General features: G+C 36.9%; 1 protein-coding gene across 4 annotated transcripts in view; it reads right to left on the bottom strand.

Moving 5' to 3' along the window:
- KANSL1 (KAT8 regulatory NSL complex subunit 1) overlaps nt 1-17565 on the bottom strand; it is a 177849-nt gene that overhangs the window by 20644 nt on the left and 139640 nt on the right. For all 4 annotated transcript variants that reach the window (XM_058705954.1, XM_058705957.1, XM_058705956.1 and 1 more), the window contains 2 exons: nt 13715-13824; nt 12686-12881 (listed from right to left, as the gene is read on the bottom strand). In XM_058705954.1, the coding sequence (XP_058561937.1) occupies nt 12686-12881; nt 13715-13824 (306 nt within the window). The remainder of the gene's footprint in view (nt 1-12685; nt 12882-13714; nt 13825-17565) is intronic.

The following is a 17565-nucleotide window of genomic DNA, read 5'->3' as shown; positions in this document are numbered from 1 at the left end:
GCTGAAGTCGGATGCTCAAACGACTGAACCACCGAGGCGCCCCGTAAACACAAAGCTTAACTTTTACAGCTATTAATAATCTATAAATTAACCTATAATTTTAAACTCAGTAAGGTTTTGGTGGGGAAGGAGAAAGGCAACCAAGAGTTAAATAACCTTAAAAACTGCAACTGAAAGAATATATGCTTAAAGGGAAAAGTCCCCATAGAATTTCTGATAAGCAAAGATAGAGGGGAGTAATTTGCCCTACCACATATTAAAAGTATTTTAAAGTTACAGTAATTAAGATACAGAAGAGTTAAACAAGAGAACTAGACCAAAGAATATATGACAGCTTACTGTGTAGCAAACAGGATTATTTCCAAATGAATTAAAAAAAAGAAAAAGAAAAAAAAAAAAAAAAAAAAGGAAAAGATGACCAATGGAAAACTGTGCGTTAAGGACACTTCCACAGTCCAGGGATCACACAAGACTCCTACAGAAAACATGCCTTCCTTAACCCTTGCCCCAGATGAGCTCACTGTGAAAGATTACAAATCATACAAAACAGACTGATGTGATGCAGTCAGCAGATGCAAAAATGGGGAGAATCTGTCCTCAACAAGCTAAAAATGGATTTTCTTAAAAGTAATTTCTGCATCCAACATGGAGTTCCAACTCACAACCCTGAGATCAAGAGCTGAATGCTCTACTGACTGAGCCAGCCAGGTGCCCCTGGAAATGGAATAATTTGAAAGCAATTTTAAAATAAGTATATTAAAGTTGTTCAAAGAGATAAAGGAAGGAGTAAACATCATAAAAGAACAGGAAATGATTAAAAAAAAAAAAAAAGGATGTTTCTGAAAGTAACCACAAATTCTGAATGAAAAGCACACACTCAAGTGAAAAAACAAAATACAAAAAAATCCAAACTGACAGGTTCGATAGTAAAGTAAATACAGCTGGAGAGAACGCTGATGACTAGGCGGAAGAGTCCCAGAAGACGAGAGAAATAAAACACAACAAGCCAGAGAGATGGAAATGGGAAGTGTACAAAGAAAGAGAGAATGGCAAGATCTATGACAATCTAATAATACAATACCGTATTAAAAAAGAGGAAAAGTTTAAAGAAATTAACAATTTTCAAATTTTCAAAACTCAAGACAGACAAGAACAGACAAGAACTGAGAATGAGGGTGTAAGCCAAGACCTTAAGTGGCTAAAAACTAATTCATACATCTAAATATACCCTTAATACTGAAAAACATAAAAACAAAACTGAAAGTAGGGAGTTGGGGAATTTAAATTACTAGAGAGAAGGTACAGATAAACTATAAAAGAAGGACAAACTGACATCAGAATTTTCATCAACAATAATAAATACTGGAAGGAAATGAAGTATCTTCAAACTGCTGAATATAAAAATTTTACATGCAGTTAAACCATCACTCAAGAATAAAGGCAATTTATAACTGTATATATTTACAAATACACATATGTAGGGGCACATGAGTGGCTTAGTTAAGTGTCCAACTTCCAACTCCAGTCAAGATCTTGCAGTTCGTGGGTTTGAGCCTCACATCAGGCTCTGTGCTGACAGCCTAGAGCCTGGAGGGCGCTTTGTATTCTGTGTCTCCCTCTCTCTTCGCCCCTCCCCCGCTTGCACTAGCTTGCTCTCTCTCAAAAATAAACAAACATTAAAAAAATTAAAAAAAAAAAAACAGCAACAAACAAACACACATATGTATACATTCAGACACAAAATAAAGACTGGCTTTACAAGTCTTTGTAAAGCCTAGACTGCTGCTGGAAGGCTACTAAAGGAGGCGCTCAGCAAGAAGGATAGAGTGGGACGTAAGAAGCTCCAGAACAAATAAGAATGGCAAATGTGTTGGTAAATGCTAAGTATGAATTTACAGATGACTGATTTGGGTGGGGTTGAAATTCAAGGTAAAATATTAAAGATCAATAATAGATGAGAAAAAAAGATGTTTTAAAAAGAGGCATTCTATGGGTGGAGGACGGGTATTAGGAGGGCATTTGTGATGAGTCCTGGGTGTTATATGTAAGTGATGAACTACTAAATTCTACTCCTGAAACCAATATTACACTATACTTTAGCCAACTAGAATTTAAATAAAAACTTGAAAATACAGACATAAATAGAGGAGTTCTAAAGTCCTCTTGTTCCAAAGTAGCAAGAAATGAAGATTCAAGTAACCCAACAGCAGAAAAGGCATAAAAACAAGGCAAAGAGAAGACTTAAAAAAAAATTATGGAAGAAAGATTCCAAATATAATAGTAATCAGAGCAAATGTAAATGTTTAATTCACCTCTTAAAAACACATCAAAAACAAACGGACACAGAAAAAGTGAAAACAAAGAGATGGGAAAAGGTGTATCTAGCAAGTACTTACCAAGATCCCTATCTATCTATCTATCTATCTATCTATCTATCTATCTATCTATCTATCTATTTTTTAACGTTTATTTATTTTTGAGACAGAGAGAGACAGAGCATGAACGGGGGAGGGGCAGAGAGAGAGAGGGAGACACAGAATCGGAAGCAGGCTCCAGGCTCTGAGCCATCAGCCCAGAGCCCGACGCGGGGCTCAAACTCATGGACCGCGAGATCGTGACCTGAGTCGAAGTTGGACGCCCAACCGACTGAGCCACCCAGGCGCCCCCCAAGATCCCTATTTAAAGTAAAAGCATTGTTAAGAGACCAAAAGGGGAACAATATAATGATGAAAGGAAAGATGGCAAAGAAGAAATAACAACCATGAACTTGTATGTACCTAACCAGTCATCCTGGAACTGTATCAATATATAGGCATTAAAAAAGAGGAGGAGGAAGAAGAAGAAATGGGAGGTAGGGAAATAAGAGAAGTTGTTTAAAAGTATAAATTTGTATTTTACTAGATAAAGAAGCCCTGGAGATCTAATACACAGTATAGTGATTATGGAGACAACACTACTGTATTATAAACATCAAATGTGCTAAGAGACTAGATCTTAATTATTCCCACCACAAGGAAGAAATGATCATTGTGTGACATGATGGAGATATTAGCTAAGGCTACAACTGGCAGGCACACTGCAATAGCAATGATCAAATCAACATGTTGTGTATCTTAAACTTATACAATATTACATACCAAATATATTGCAAAGACAAATAGAAAGCAGACCAAAGGACCCAGAAGATACGAACACAATGATTAAGCCCAAACTAGAATTTAAATTTAGAGCTGTGAAGTTAACAAACAGGTTATGGATATAATCACACCCAAACACTGTCTTTTTTAAGGAAATGTGGACTCTACAAAAGATGAACTGAAATTATGCCTACCAACACGGAGATCTTGAGAAGACAACAGTGAATTTTAAAAAACCCACCAAGTTGCAGAGTATGTACACCATGATGGTATTTATATAAATTTTTTTGTGAACATTAAACTAAACAATACATACTGCATTTTGCTCATGGATACACAGATGTGTAGTAAAAACCTAAGTGCCTGAACTGGGAGTATACATACCAAATTCATGATAATGGTTACCTCTGAGGAAGGAAGCAGGTAGAGGAGATGACAGAAAATAAAAGAAACATTAATGTTTATTGTATTTTTCTTTTAAATATTAAAAAAAAGAAAAAAAGTCAAGCTTAGTAACATTTAAGGTGGTTATGTACACAGATGTTTGTTACATCATTCTTTGTACTTTACAGAATTAAAAAAAAAAAAATAGGGAAGGAGGACATTAAATCTGGTAAATTTTTCCATACTCAGGGAATTGAAATTCTTCACACAATAAATTCAGTGGTGCAGAAGAGTTCCAGAAAATTGGCAGTGGGAGTAAAATGAAGTCCAACTATTTCCAACTACAGCACAGGTATGCTAAGTATGAAAAGTTGCTGAAACCCAGGAATTGAATTAGTAATAACACCTTTCCAGATTTAGAATTGAGAAAAAGATTCAACCATCACATGAGTAGCAGAGACAAGGCCCAATGGCCAGTGTACGGAGTAGAATAGTGCCCCCCACCCCCAGACCCCATCCCAATCAATATTCATGCCCAACCAGAACCACAGAATGTGACCTTATTTGTAAACAGGATTTTGCAAATGTGATTAGTTTAACATGAAGTAATACTGAATTAGTCTTAAATCCAACAACTGGTGTCTTTAATAAGACTATGTGGGAATGCCTGGGTGGCATCTGACTCTTAATTTCAGCTCAGGTCATTATCTCATGGTTTATGGGATCGAGCCCCACGTCAGGTTCTGCACTGACAGTGCGGAGCCTGCTTGAGATTTTTTCTCTCCCTCTCTGCCTCTCCCCTACTCACACCCTCTCACTCACTCTCTCAAAATAAATAAATTAACATTAAAAAAAAAAAGACCATGTGAAAACACAAAGACACAGGCACACCAGGAAAATGATTGTGTAAAGACAAATGCAGAGATAAGAGATATGCTGCCACAAGCCAAGGAATGCTAAGGACTGCTAGTAACCACCAGACGCAGGAAGTAGCAAGAAAGGATTCTTCTTTAGAGAGCCTTCAGAGGTAGCAAGGGCTGCCACCTTGATTTCAAACTTCTAGCTTCCAGAACTAGGATGGGAAACACACCCAGCTACTAAATTTTTCTAGTCATACACACAAAGTCTGGATAAACTGACTCATTTTTTAAGAATAATGAAAGAAAAAAAATCCTCAGCATGGGGACTATGAGTAGAATACTGCAGAACAAGGGAAAAGGAAACAAATCCGAAAAATTCAGAAAAAACACACCCCTGGAAAACTATTAAACAAGTTTGGTGAAACAATTAATCAAACTTCCCACATCTCCAACAGAGTCAAAGACAACACAGGCTCTATGGCATGGAAACAGGGAAGATGAAAGGCAATAAGATGACATAAAAAGGAAATATAAAATCTGAAAAGAAAAAAAAAAATCTTAACCACCCTTGGTAGCAGAACTAGAACCTACCTAAGAGGTACTATAGGTCAGACTGACGATCTGGAGAATTAAAACAGGACGTGAGCAATAAACTTTACTTTCTTTCTTTACACTATGGGAGAACCAAAGAGATGAAAACAATGACAGAAATGTTAACAGCTAACATCTGAATACTTATTATGTGCATCCAAACTAGTCCAATCACTTCCCACGTTTAATTTAATGATTACACTGAGGAGCAGGTAGTAAGAGCTAAACAAACAGGACAGAAAATAATACAGAGATAACTGGAATACTTCAGTTTGTACCTGTAAACTCAGGCGGACCACAAACCAAAGCTATAATAGAAGAAAACTTGACAGAGTGAGATAAAAAAAAAACCGCAGCAATATCCATTGCGGTTTTGCAATGATGGAAACGTTCAATATTTATGTGACTTAAAGATGGTAGCGGCTAGTCACATGTGACTACTGAACACTTGCAATGTGGCTGTGCCACATGTTTTATCTTCATTTTAAATAGTTACATATGGCTACGGTAGCTACCATACTGGACAGTACAGAGCAGAACTGGTTACCAATATAAAAGAATGACAATAAGATCATCTGAACTCTGTGACAAAACAAAACAACAAATAATCACCCCCACTGCCAAAAGACAGTGGAACAGTTTTAAGGGACAAAGGTTGTGAGCTAAGAACCTGAAACATGGTCAAACTTGTTCTAATCCTGAAGAACTACAAATTCAAATTAAGAACTCAATAAATGGGTATATTAAGGTATAAAGAGGACTATCAATAAACAATGAAATGTTACAATCAAAATAAGCCAAAATAAACCTAAATAAGCCTTTAAATCCAGTTTTAAAACTGAATATAAAATGGAAAACTTTTCTATTTAATAAAATCTCCATTAAAACCAAAGACTTTTTTGAGATTAAAAAAAAAAAAAATGCCACCACCTAAATCTGCTTTTATGATGTTTCAAAAAACACACAGAAAACAAATGCTTAAAAGTAAATGGGGTAGAAAAATCCCATACTACATAACATTAGTATCACGGAAAGTAGAATGTAAGGCAAAAACTACTGGAGATAGAAGCCATAAGTCACTAAGATATGACTGTACAGAACACACTAGACACCAATGACATTAAAACAAAAATCAACATAATAGACTACAAATACAAGCAGAAACTATACAAACCGTACTGTAACCAAATGCTATAAAAATTAGTAATTAAATAACACAAGGTTGAAAAAGAAAAACCATTTAGAATTTGGAAACTCAATTTGTAACTCTTGGGAAAAAAAACGCAAAAACTCAATGGCAACTTACAAATAGCAAAAAGAACACTTCACACATCAAAGGCTGTGGAATGCCATCCAAAAACTACACTCAGAAGAAAATTCAAAAAGTTAAGTGCTTTTATTATTACAGAAGAACAGAAAATAAATTAATCAAGCATTTGAATAAAGGCAGAGAGGAGGGGGAAAAAAAAATCAAGACCACAGGAAGAAGAAATTACCAGCAAATAACTGATCTTTGAAATGACCAATAAAACAGGAAAACTGCTGACAGGATTAATGAAGAAAGAGAAGACAAATATAATTAAGACTGAGAAATGGACATAACCACAGGTAACAAGGATTTAAAAATTAAGAATGCTTTCTATAAAATTCTGTATGGCTTAATTTGAAAAATCTGATAGATGGACAATTTTCTGTACAATAAATAGGTGTTAGTCTCAGATGGTTTTTGACTTAAGTTCCAACAAATTTTAAAGAAACTGATACTTCCCAGAAAAATGCGTTAAAGTTTTCCAGAGCATAGCAAATGGCAAAGTATCCAAATTCATTTTAAGAAGCTACCCTACATCAAAATTAATAGTGAACTTCTAAAAGGAATGACATGCCTCACTACAACCATTTCTTAACACTGTTCTGAAGTGTATCTAGTCAAGGAAAAGGAGTAAGAAGTGTATAAAGAGGTATCACATTGCTTGCTGCTGACAGATAGACTATGTAGAAAATTAAAAATAATCAACCAGAACACAGAGTTCATAGAAGTGTTCAATTACAAAACTCAACAGCACTCATGAAATAACACTAACAGAAAAGATCTCATTTGCATCACAAAATAACATGAATGTAGGAAATATTTAAGAATTGAATGAAGAGAGAAGATACTTACATACATGGAGAAATTCTGTTCCTTTAATACTATATTAATTCTCTCTGAAGGAATTTCCATTAGAAACTCAATGCAGTGCACATGAAAAATTCTAGTACCAAAGCTCTCTACTCATCATTCTGTTAATCAGAGTATTCGTTCAAGCACTGAAAAAAATTCTTTTAGCTTGAGGACAGTTTACAAATAAAATATCAGAGCTTCAACTTCTATGTATTTTATCTCAGCCTTTCAAAGTTTATTTTGTGTGTGTTTTATAATAAACTACAATTTTCCATAAGGCACTCTTGCTCCTGCCCAAAAGTTCAACTAGTATTGAAAAGTTAGGCTTCCAAAATTTATCACAAGAAGCCCCTGTCAATAAAGAACATATTTTCTTTGATACCAAATTACTCACTTTTAACACAAACTCATAATCACTTTAGTTCTTTAGTTCTCATCCACAAATGTCACGACACTAGGCCTTAAGAGAATGTCCTACTGATATGTGATGTTCTGTTATGTCCTCAAGTGTGATACACGAGGAAGTGGTAGAGGACCACTTTAAAGAATACAACTTTAAAATAAAACCCAGAGCAAACATTCTTACATAATTATCCTCCAACAGACTATAAAATTCCAAAATCACACCAGAACACTGCCAAATCGTCTGATAAGAAATGCTACCCCTATGTTTATAGCAGCATTATTTACAATGGCCAAATTATGGAAGCAGCCCAAATGTCCACTGACAGATGAACGGATAAAGAAGTGGTAAGTACACACACACACGCACACATGCATATGGAATATTACTCAACTATAAAAAAAAGAAATCTTGCCATTTGCAACAACATGGATGGAGCTAGAGAGTATAATCCTAATAAGTGAAATGAGTCAGAGAAAGACAAATACCATATGATTTCACTCATATGTCGAATTTAAGAAACAAACCAGAGACACACCAAGAAACAGATTCTTAACTATACAGAACTGATGGTTACCAAAGGGGAGGTGGGTGGTGGAATGGGTGAAATGGGTGACAGGGATCAAGGAGGGTACTTGTCATGATGACCACTGGGTGATGTATGGAATTGTTACATCACTATATCGTTTACCTGAAACTAAGATAACATTGTATGTTAGCTATACTGGAATTAAAAAAAGTTGTATTGATCTCAAAAAAGAGATTAAAAAGAAATGTTATTAAGGCCAATCCAAAAATCTCAAGGCATGTTATTTTTTTTTATAATACTATTCGTACTGGGACCCCTGGGTGGCTCCGTCAGTTAAGTGTCCAACTCTTGATGTCGGCTTAGGTCATGATCTCACTGTTATGAGATTGAGCCCTGCATTGGGCTCCATGCTGAGTGTAGAGCCTGCTTGGGATTGATTCATTCTCTCTCTCTCTCTCTCTCTCTCTCTCTCCCCCTCTCCCTCTCCCCAGCTCATGTGCACAAGCTCTCTCAAAATAAGTAAATAAGCATTAAAAAAATACTATCTGTACTGTGATATACTTAATATACAAAATAACTTTACCTAACAAAATAAAAAGCAACCCTATATTGGCCCCACATTTCTTTTAAAACTTTTACTGATTTGAAATTTCAGTATATTAGAAACTAATGTTTTAGATTGAGCTATAACTATACCTCATAGAAGCAGCAGGATAAGAAATAAACATAGTGATAACACGTTATAAAAATTTGCCACTTGAGTGTTTCTTCACTGGCCTAATTGCTAACATCTACCATACCAGACCCCCAAAAGTGATGAAATACATAATAAATAGCAATTAAGGGCAACTTGTTATCGTATGTACTACTATTACAATAAAATCACGATAATAGAAAATAACCTCCACATTCTCCTCAGGCTTTACAGATTTCCATGGAAGATAACCCCACTCTCCCAATCTCAAAGCTCTCTGCCCTCCCAACTCTGATACTCATAACACCCTAGTGATTCTTCCTTAGGACTAGTTTTCAAAACTATTGCATCGTGAGAGCTTTGGAGCCTTCAGACTATTACTTCCACTAGGATTACTATTGTCACTAGTCTTTCTTTCTTTTGGACTCCAGTCTCTCTTACCGCCAATCTACTCCAAACATAAACTATCTGTACATTTATCTTTTACAAAAAAAAAAAAATAGCTTATGATACTTCACTGCTCAAAACTCTAACCTAAAGTCAACAGTTTCGTCATTTAAAGCCTTTCATTATTTACTGACAGATTTCATTCCTGTTTATTTCCAACAAGTTCATCTTACTAAATCCTTTGTTGTAGTCACTGAATTTAAGATACTAATGACATAAAAACAGACTTTTAGAGGCAAAAAGAAATGTGCTACTACACTAAAAGTACATCTCAGCTACAAGATATATTGTAATTTCAGAAATGCTGGTAAAACTTGATAGAATAAAATTCCAGCTGTGATTCAACTAAGATGACTGCTCTGTAAAACTGAATGAGTTCCCTAAAGTGAGTTTTATATTTGGTTCTAGCGTGCACTAGAGATAATTTAAAATATGTAGATAAGCCAGTAACATTGACATTAAACATGTGTTTTTTACATTCTCTACTTGTAGATATACTAGTAACCATCTATCCTGTGTAGGTAGAAATGTGGTGGGAAGGGCAATAACAAGGGTAATTTGAGTTAATCCAGAGAGATGTAGTTCCTGTTTTATTAAAATTCTTTTTAAAAAAAACTTGGAAGCAAATCTTATTACAGTAAGTATGAACTCAATGCTGTTTACTAATATCAGAGAATGGCTTATCTGTTACCTTCTTTGCTATCTAGGCTCTGTCATTAGAAAGTAAGCTCCATGAAGGCAAGCACTTTGTTCACCAGTGAAACCACAAGAATACCTGGAGCACAGTGGGGATCCAACACAGTGCACACTGGGGAGTCAACACAGTGCTGAATAAATTTGCTTGGCAAATCCAGCACCTCAAAATGGTAAAAGACAAGATGTCTGCTCAACAGCAAATATCACCAAGCAAGAAGACATAGTGAGCAATCAAGACAGAATGGCCTTTGCCTCCAACACTGGCAGAACTCCAGTATTTCTGCTATAACCAGCAAATGGTTTATTTCCTGAACTCAATTGGTTTCTTTTGTCTTATTTACCATGTAGCTTACTTTTGCAGGTCAGGATGACTGTGTTTTAGAAACTGACGCTTGGGAGCATCTGGGTGGCTCAGTCGGTTAAACATCTGACTTCTGCTCAGGTCATGATCTTATAGTTCAAGTCCCGCATCAGGCTCTGTGCTGACACCTAGAGCCTGCTTTGGATTCTGGGTCTCCCTCTCTCTCTGCCCCTCCCCCACTCATGCTCTGTCTCAAAAATAAACACTAAAAAAGAAGGAGGAAGAGGAGGAGGAGGAGAGGAGGAAGAGGAGGAGGAAGAAGAAGAAGAAGAAAGAAAAAGAAATAGAAACTGGTGCTGGAATCAAAGGGTCTTTTAGTATGCTTTGTATGTCTCTTCACAAGTACATTTGATTTTAGGCATGGACCAGAAGCTATTGTCAAGAGCAGGGAAGGTTTGCTACCATACAGATAAAAAAGAATCCAGGACGCCACCCTACACCACAGAAAATTTTTACAAAATCCCTAGATGTCATGACACAGTGAGACTAGCAAACTGCCCCGAGAAAGGACACTACTACCCCTTGAGATTTTTTTTGTTTTTGTTTGGTTGAGGTTTTTTTGTTGTCAAAAGCATTAGAGACATGATCAAAAACTACTTTCTTACACTTGACAGTAATATACAGTTTTCTTGCTTTCTCAATATCAACTCTTTAACCTCTGAGAAAAAAATTCTGACTTATAGGTCTATTCATAAAAAATTGAGACCACAAATGTCAATGTGAGAAACTTGCCAAATACCCTTCTCTTTTCTGTTATTTTGGTAATGCAGGCATTCTAAGGAACAGACGAGAAAAATGGTACAATCTGATAGTTAATTTTTACTGTACTTTCCTTAAAAACAAACAAAAAAGATAAAGGCAAGGTTATCCGGTCCAACTGTACACTATAACAAAACAAGCCAAGCACCGGTAATCCACTGTCTAACCAGTAATGGTTCTGACAATTCTCTCCCCTCTTCTATGTTACCACTTTTCTCATCAGCAAGTGTATTGTAATAGTTAGCTCTATCTTAACATTTCCCTTCAAATAAGCGATTTCTCCGCTCTCCTATACAGCAATAGAGTTATCTAGAACGTTTCTCAACTGAAGCATTTAGTTCTCTTTAATGTTTTGAATACATCTCAACTCCTTGCCCCCTTTCTCTCCTGAACCCACTCCACTCCAAGCAGAATTTCGCTCTCCTCCCGTTAGCAAGACAGCTCACACGGACCTCAAACAACCCTAACCCTGCCATACACGATGGTCACTTTGCAACTTTCCTGTGCTGGGCCTGCCTGCGGCACCTCACACACCACCGCTTGTTCCTCACTGACCCACGTTCTTCATTCGTCTTCCATGTGCCTTACTCCCTTCAGTTTCCTTCCACTTCACCAGTCACTCCTTCCCCGTCTCTTCCTTCCCCTTGCAAGGCCTCCAGGCCCCATTCCTTCGGAGCTCCCGGGCAGTCCCTGTTTCCCTTCATCTGTTGCCTTTTTCTCCCCAGCACTTAACGCTATAGGACTTACCATTATACCTAATTTATTATTTTGTTTCTACCCACTCGAGTATTTCAGGAGGGCAAACATTTTTATCTGTTTTTGTTTAGTGTTGTATTCCCAGAGCATAGAACAGACCCCGCTCACTGTAGGAGCTCAATAATATTTGTTGAATGAGTGAACAACGCAAGTGCTAACAGTAACAGCCACTCTGTACCAGGAACGTATCAGCCAGACATCCCAATGAGCAAGTTACATACATTTCATTTAACCCTCAAACCACCCGAAGAGGTCACTGAGGCCTGGGGCGAAGGGAAGGATACGGGGAGAGGAGTGTGGGGGTGGTAAACGTGCTCCAAATCACAAAGCTATTAAGTAGCAGTGACATGATTCAAACCCAAGTTTATCCTCTTTAAAGGTAATGCTCTTAACCACTGCATGGTATGAATTTTACTGAAGTATTATTTCATCAGTTTTGGAATTAAGTCCAACTGTGCTATTTGAAGAGGCAGCAATCAAAAGTTTCCTACACTTTTAACTGACCTCCATTCATTTAGTCACATCAATGTAAAAATTTTAAGAGAGACTCTTATTTGAAAGGAAAGCAAGCCATTTTCAGTGATAACAGGACAAGTAGGAAGCACGTTACCCTCCTTCAAAGTGTTGATGGCAGCACTTAAACCTCTTCTTCCCCATTTCTATTAACAAGTTCAAGTCAGTGGTTTCCAAATCTGGCTGAAGAACCATCTAGGAGTTGTTTTTCTGAGAACAAGGGTCCCAGGAGCAACTTCAGAACCCAGTATTTTGTCAAGCTCCCCAGGAAACTTGGGGGTTAGCGAAGTTTGGAAAACACTAGTTAAATGAACCAAAGTTGGCAAAAGACTAATAATTCTATCTGAGCATCTGGCTCACTGTTTAACAATGACCAAGTCTCACCGGTACTGACCTTCCTGGAAAGAGGAACGATGCTGTTGGGTCGAACAAGCCTTCGTTTCTTACAGCTCAGTACAGGACGTGTTCGGGCTGCCACACAGGTGCCATCAGTTGATGAAGAAACTAGATTCAGTCTTTGCTTTTTTTGTAATTGTTCCTCAGCATCAGAGATGTCACCTGGAATGTGGTCTGCCAAGATAGGCTGAAGACTATACAAGGGGAAGGAAGAATATTCACGTCTCAGAAGACAAGGAAACAAAGCCTTTGATACCGTTTCAACCTCCTCTGCTTACACATGTTCACAGACACAAACAAGTTCTAGGACAGATGCACATCACTTCTTGATGCTGGTATCTGCTAATCTAAGTGAGTGAGTGAGTGTGTATGTGTGCATGTGCACGCGCATGCAGTGTCTGTGCTGATCTTTAAGACTCTTGGTGGACAACAACATCATGTCTGAATAGTGTAAGTCAGTAAGTGACAAATTCAGGTTCCAAGTGATAAAGTTCTCTTCTACAACAGAAGCATGAATGAAGAATTAGCTGTAGAAAACTGCAAGTGGTAAGAAAATGATTAATCCTGCAAATGTTAATGGGCTGCCTAAGAAATAGTTCTTCTATAAAATTCGACTTTCAGGGATGTATACACATTGTTCACTTGTAGAGGGATTCCTTCAACTTTCATAAATACAGACTTACAAACACAGCCTTTAGGGATCTAATCTGTCCTAGAGTAAAAGATTTTATGTACACGCTTCTGAAGAATTCTACCAACACTAGGACCAACCATAACGACTCACAATAACTGTAGGACCTTTTCTTTTTTCTCCATGGCGAGTTAATTTTAGGCTACAGTAAGTAAAAGGGAAACACATTAATATGCTAATTAAAATATACTTGCTACTGTAAGATGCATGCACAATATTATTAAGCAATAAGGTTTCTGACTTTAAACCAGGGTTAGTCCTGGCTAGGGATAACTAAGAGTCCCAAATTCATCATTTACGAGCCTACTGAGCACAGGAAGTAGACACAAAACTTACGTGTTAATAACGCCATTGACAGGTCTCAATGCTCCACATGACTTAGTAGACAATGACTCTGAATGACCAGAGGCACCATGGTTTTCCAGTGGCTGAGAAACAGACTCGATCTAAATAAGGAGAAGAAAGTTAAAAATACATTATAACATTTAACCAACAGTATCCAGAATGTAAAGCAGCACCATTTCATCACTTAAATGAAACATCTAAAATTTCTGATATCAACCTAAAAAAACTCGTATGAATGAGGAAAAAGGAAAATTAACTAAGAGAACTGGCTTTTGCTTGGGGTGAAGAAGGGTAAGGAACCAAAATATTTTAACAGACTAATAGTAAGTGCCTACTGAGGAGGAAATGACTTAATGATTCCATGGAACAGAAGCTTAGCAAAATAATTACATAGTAACAAGAGTCTTCAACTAAGGGTCAGGAGGGAGGAGAGAATCCCAAGCAGGTTCCACAACCATGGGATCGTGAGCTGAACCAAAATCAAGAGTCAGATGTCCAACCAACTGAGCCACCCAGGGGTCCCAAAACAAATTTATCTTTCTTATAAAAATCTGGGGGCGCCTGGGTGGCTTGGTCGGTTATGCGTCCGACTTTGGCTCAGGTCATGATCTCACAGTCCGTGAGTTCAAGCCCCGTGTCGGGCTTTGTGCTGACAGCTCAGAGCCTGGAGCCTGTTTCAGATTCTGTGTCTCCCTCTCTCTCTGCCCCTCCCCTGTTCATACTCTGTCTCTCTCTGTCTCAAAAATAAATAAACGTTAAAAAAAATTTTTTTTTAAATAAAAAAAAAAATCTGAAGAAAAAGCACAAGTCATCAATAATCACATGACCTACAGATAACTGCTGCGAACAGCCTATTTTTTCATGCCTACATATACATATACATATACATATACATATACATATACATATACATATATATACTTAAATGCCATAAATCTTCAGTGTGAATTTTACTGATTTGGGGGCAATTCAGTCCCCAAATTAAAACTGAAGGCAACAGAGAAAACATGATTTAGCACAGAAATGTTTGTCACAGATAAGGCAGCACACAGCAAGCAGTCAAGAGCATGAACCTCACAGAGGGAAATGTGCCTAGGTTCCAGTCCCAATCACACAAGCAGGCACTGAATAATCAGAGGACTGTGGGATATTCTATAATCACACTGAAATCCAAAAGCAGGGCACTGGGGCAACTAGGTTCATCATTCATTCCCAAATGTAAAGCGCTTAAAATATTAACCCCATCCTCCAACAGCATTCCATCTGGAAAAAGAAAACCCCACAGCTCACAACACACGTTAAATTTACTTAAAGCTTCTTAAATATCTTCACACTGCCTTAAGTAAAAGTAAACATTCTCTATCCTGCAGTCCAAAAGGCTGCAAAGACAGAGAGTGGAGATACATTAATAAACACTTTACAAATATTAAACCCACATACTAATTTAAGCTTGATCACTACTACTGCAGTGGTTTACATCATTCGTATTTTCAGGAAACTAACACATGACTCATATCTGTTTTCCAACGAGAAACTGTAAAAAGGATCAAAGAATTTAAAGGCTCTCCTATCCAGAAAGCAGGAGTTATTACTGAGCTTCTCTTGAATTTTATGTGGTACATGCATCCCACAGCCAGAAAGAAGAGAGGAGAAAAGCTGCAGTAGTAGAGAATTTCTGTTAATTTCCCTTCTCCCAAAAGCAGAGGTTCAGGGGGTGACCTTTTGGGAGTTAAAAGTAGCAAGGAAGGTTAGAAGTGACTTCTTCCCTGACTGAAAGGGCTAGGTATATGGAAAAGAATTCAACTTTTATTCCTGGATCAAAATAAATTACTTTTTTACTTTATATGAATTACTTCATGTTTCAAGCTCATCCCAATGGTACTCAACATAATCTTGCTTAAAATCACCAAAATATTGCTGGCCCGTAAACAGTGTACCAGTCACTTCCACGAACTAGCAACATGGCCAGGAAATTGTGCTAAATAGGGAGAGGAACCTTCTGAAAATTCCACTTCCATCAAGTTAGTTAGCTAGGCTTCCATTTCTGCATATATAAAATGGGACTATTATGTGCCTCACTTTCCTATGCCTCTATACTGAGGTTAAAATATATACAATTGTATAAAAATAATTTTGAATTATTTTTTAAGTCTGTATTTTATATATGTATGTGTGTGTGTGTGTATATATATATATATATATATATATATATATATATGTTTGTATTGTATATATGTATGGATATAAGTATGTTACCTCTACACTCAACGTGGGGCTCGAACTCACGACCCTGAAATTAAGAGTCACACGCTCTTCCGACAGAGCCAGCATGGCGCCCAAGACTTACTTACTTGGAAAAATTTCAACCAGCATAATGCCTAAGATTTATATTTACCTACACCACTGAAAACAGGCAGCTGGAATCTAAAGAAATAAAGTAATTGCAAAAGCAGTCATAAATTCTTATTATTCAACTTATTTATCCACAGTCCAATTTATCTTAATAGTTCTAATTAGTCATTAAAAAATATATATATGGTAGAGCAAATATTTCCCAGCCAGTATCTACCCCTCTATTCTCTATCTCAAAACCCTTGTTGGGCCAATGCACTATTCATTAAACCTGGTGACTGCAAAACTTCAAACAAACAGCAACAAAAAAAGAAGTTGTTCTTGCTTAACCAATGGTAGGAAGATAATACCTTGAACTGTTTAAAAAGAAATAGCAATAGTTTACATGTTTAGCATGCCTTTCTTCTGAGAAAGCATTTATCCTCTGACTTATCACTATCACTCCACGAAGGAAGGAAAGGGTAAAAGAACAAGGCTTATTTTACAAATTGAAACAAACAAATAATGAAGTCATCTGTCAAAAGCCACAGAAGCAATATTTTGCTAAAACAAACAAGAGAACTTCAATTTCAAATATTCACCCAGTAATTACCTTTCCTGGAAGAAAAACAGGTATATAAGAAAATATACTTGTTACCTGCTCATTTGCACAAAAGAAAGGTAATCCAAAAACTAATGAAAATGGCCACCTAAAGGAAGTGGGAACAGGATGGAAAGAATGGGAAAATGGGAACAAGGCAGTGGGAATGATGGTCTTTTGTACAGCTTGGATTCTTAGAACTACAGTAATGCTTCACATACTCAAAAATAATAATAAAGATCAATTATTGTGTTGGGAGAGAAAACATGGAATACCAGTATTAAAATAACTCTATAAAGAGGTAACAAAAACCTAACTGCATTACAAAACAATTACATATCACACTAAAAGAATGAGGGAAAAAAAACTAAGTATAACTTCAGGAAATAGTATTTTGACTGCGTATTATAGGGCAAAGACATTGTACACAATATTGTACTCTGTTTAATAAATACATTTCTCACAAGGATATGAGATGGCAACTATGAAACTACTTTATGTGATAAAAATGAGTATCAATGAGGAAGGCTGTGGTGTTGGACTGGTACTAATATGCACTTATAATTTTTAACGTATATACAAATGGGTAAACAAACACTGATACATGTGTATGCATGCATGCTTTAGCACACATGTGTGTTTCCCAGCTTTGACTGTTGGGAAGTCCCAGAAGCAATGACACCAAGTAGCAATGAGCACAACTAGTACTCAGATCTTGGTTTCTAAACACTGTTGTCCAATAAAAAGAACCAGGGCTGGAGCAGGTAAAATACAGGATGAGTTCAGAATGTCTTCTGGTGCCTGAAAGTGAATACTCAATAACTGAGGGGAGCATGCTGAAAAGACACAGGAAACAATATGAAAGAGGCCTGGTACCAAAAATTGAGACAAGTGGAGCATGAATGAATCA

The sequence above is a fragment of the Neofelis nebulosa genome, chromosome 16 (assembly GCF_028018385.1).
Source record: "Neofelis nebulosa isolate mNeoNeb1 chromosome 16, mNeoNeb1.pri, whole genome shotgun sequence".
NCBI lineage: Eukaryota > Metazoa > Chordata > Mammalia > Carnivora > Felidae > Neofelis > Neofelis nebulosa.
This window is presented reverse-complemented; position numbering and strand designations above follow the sequence as displayed.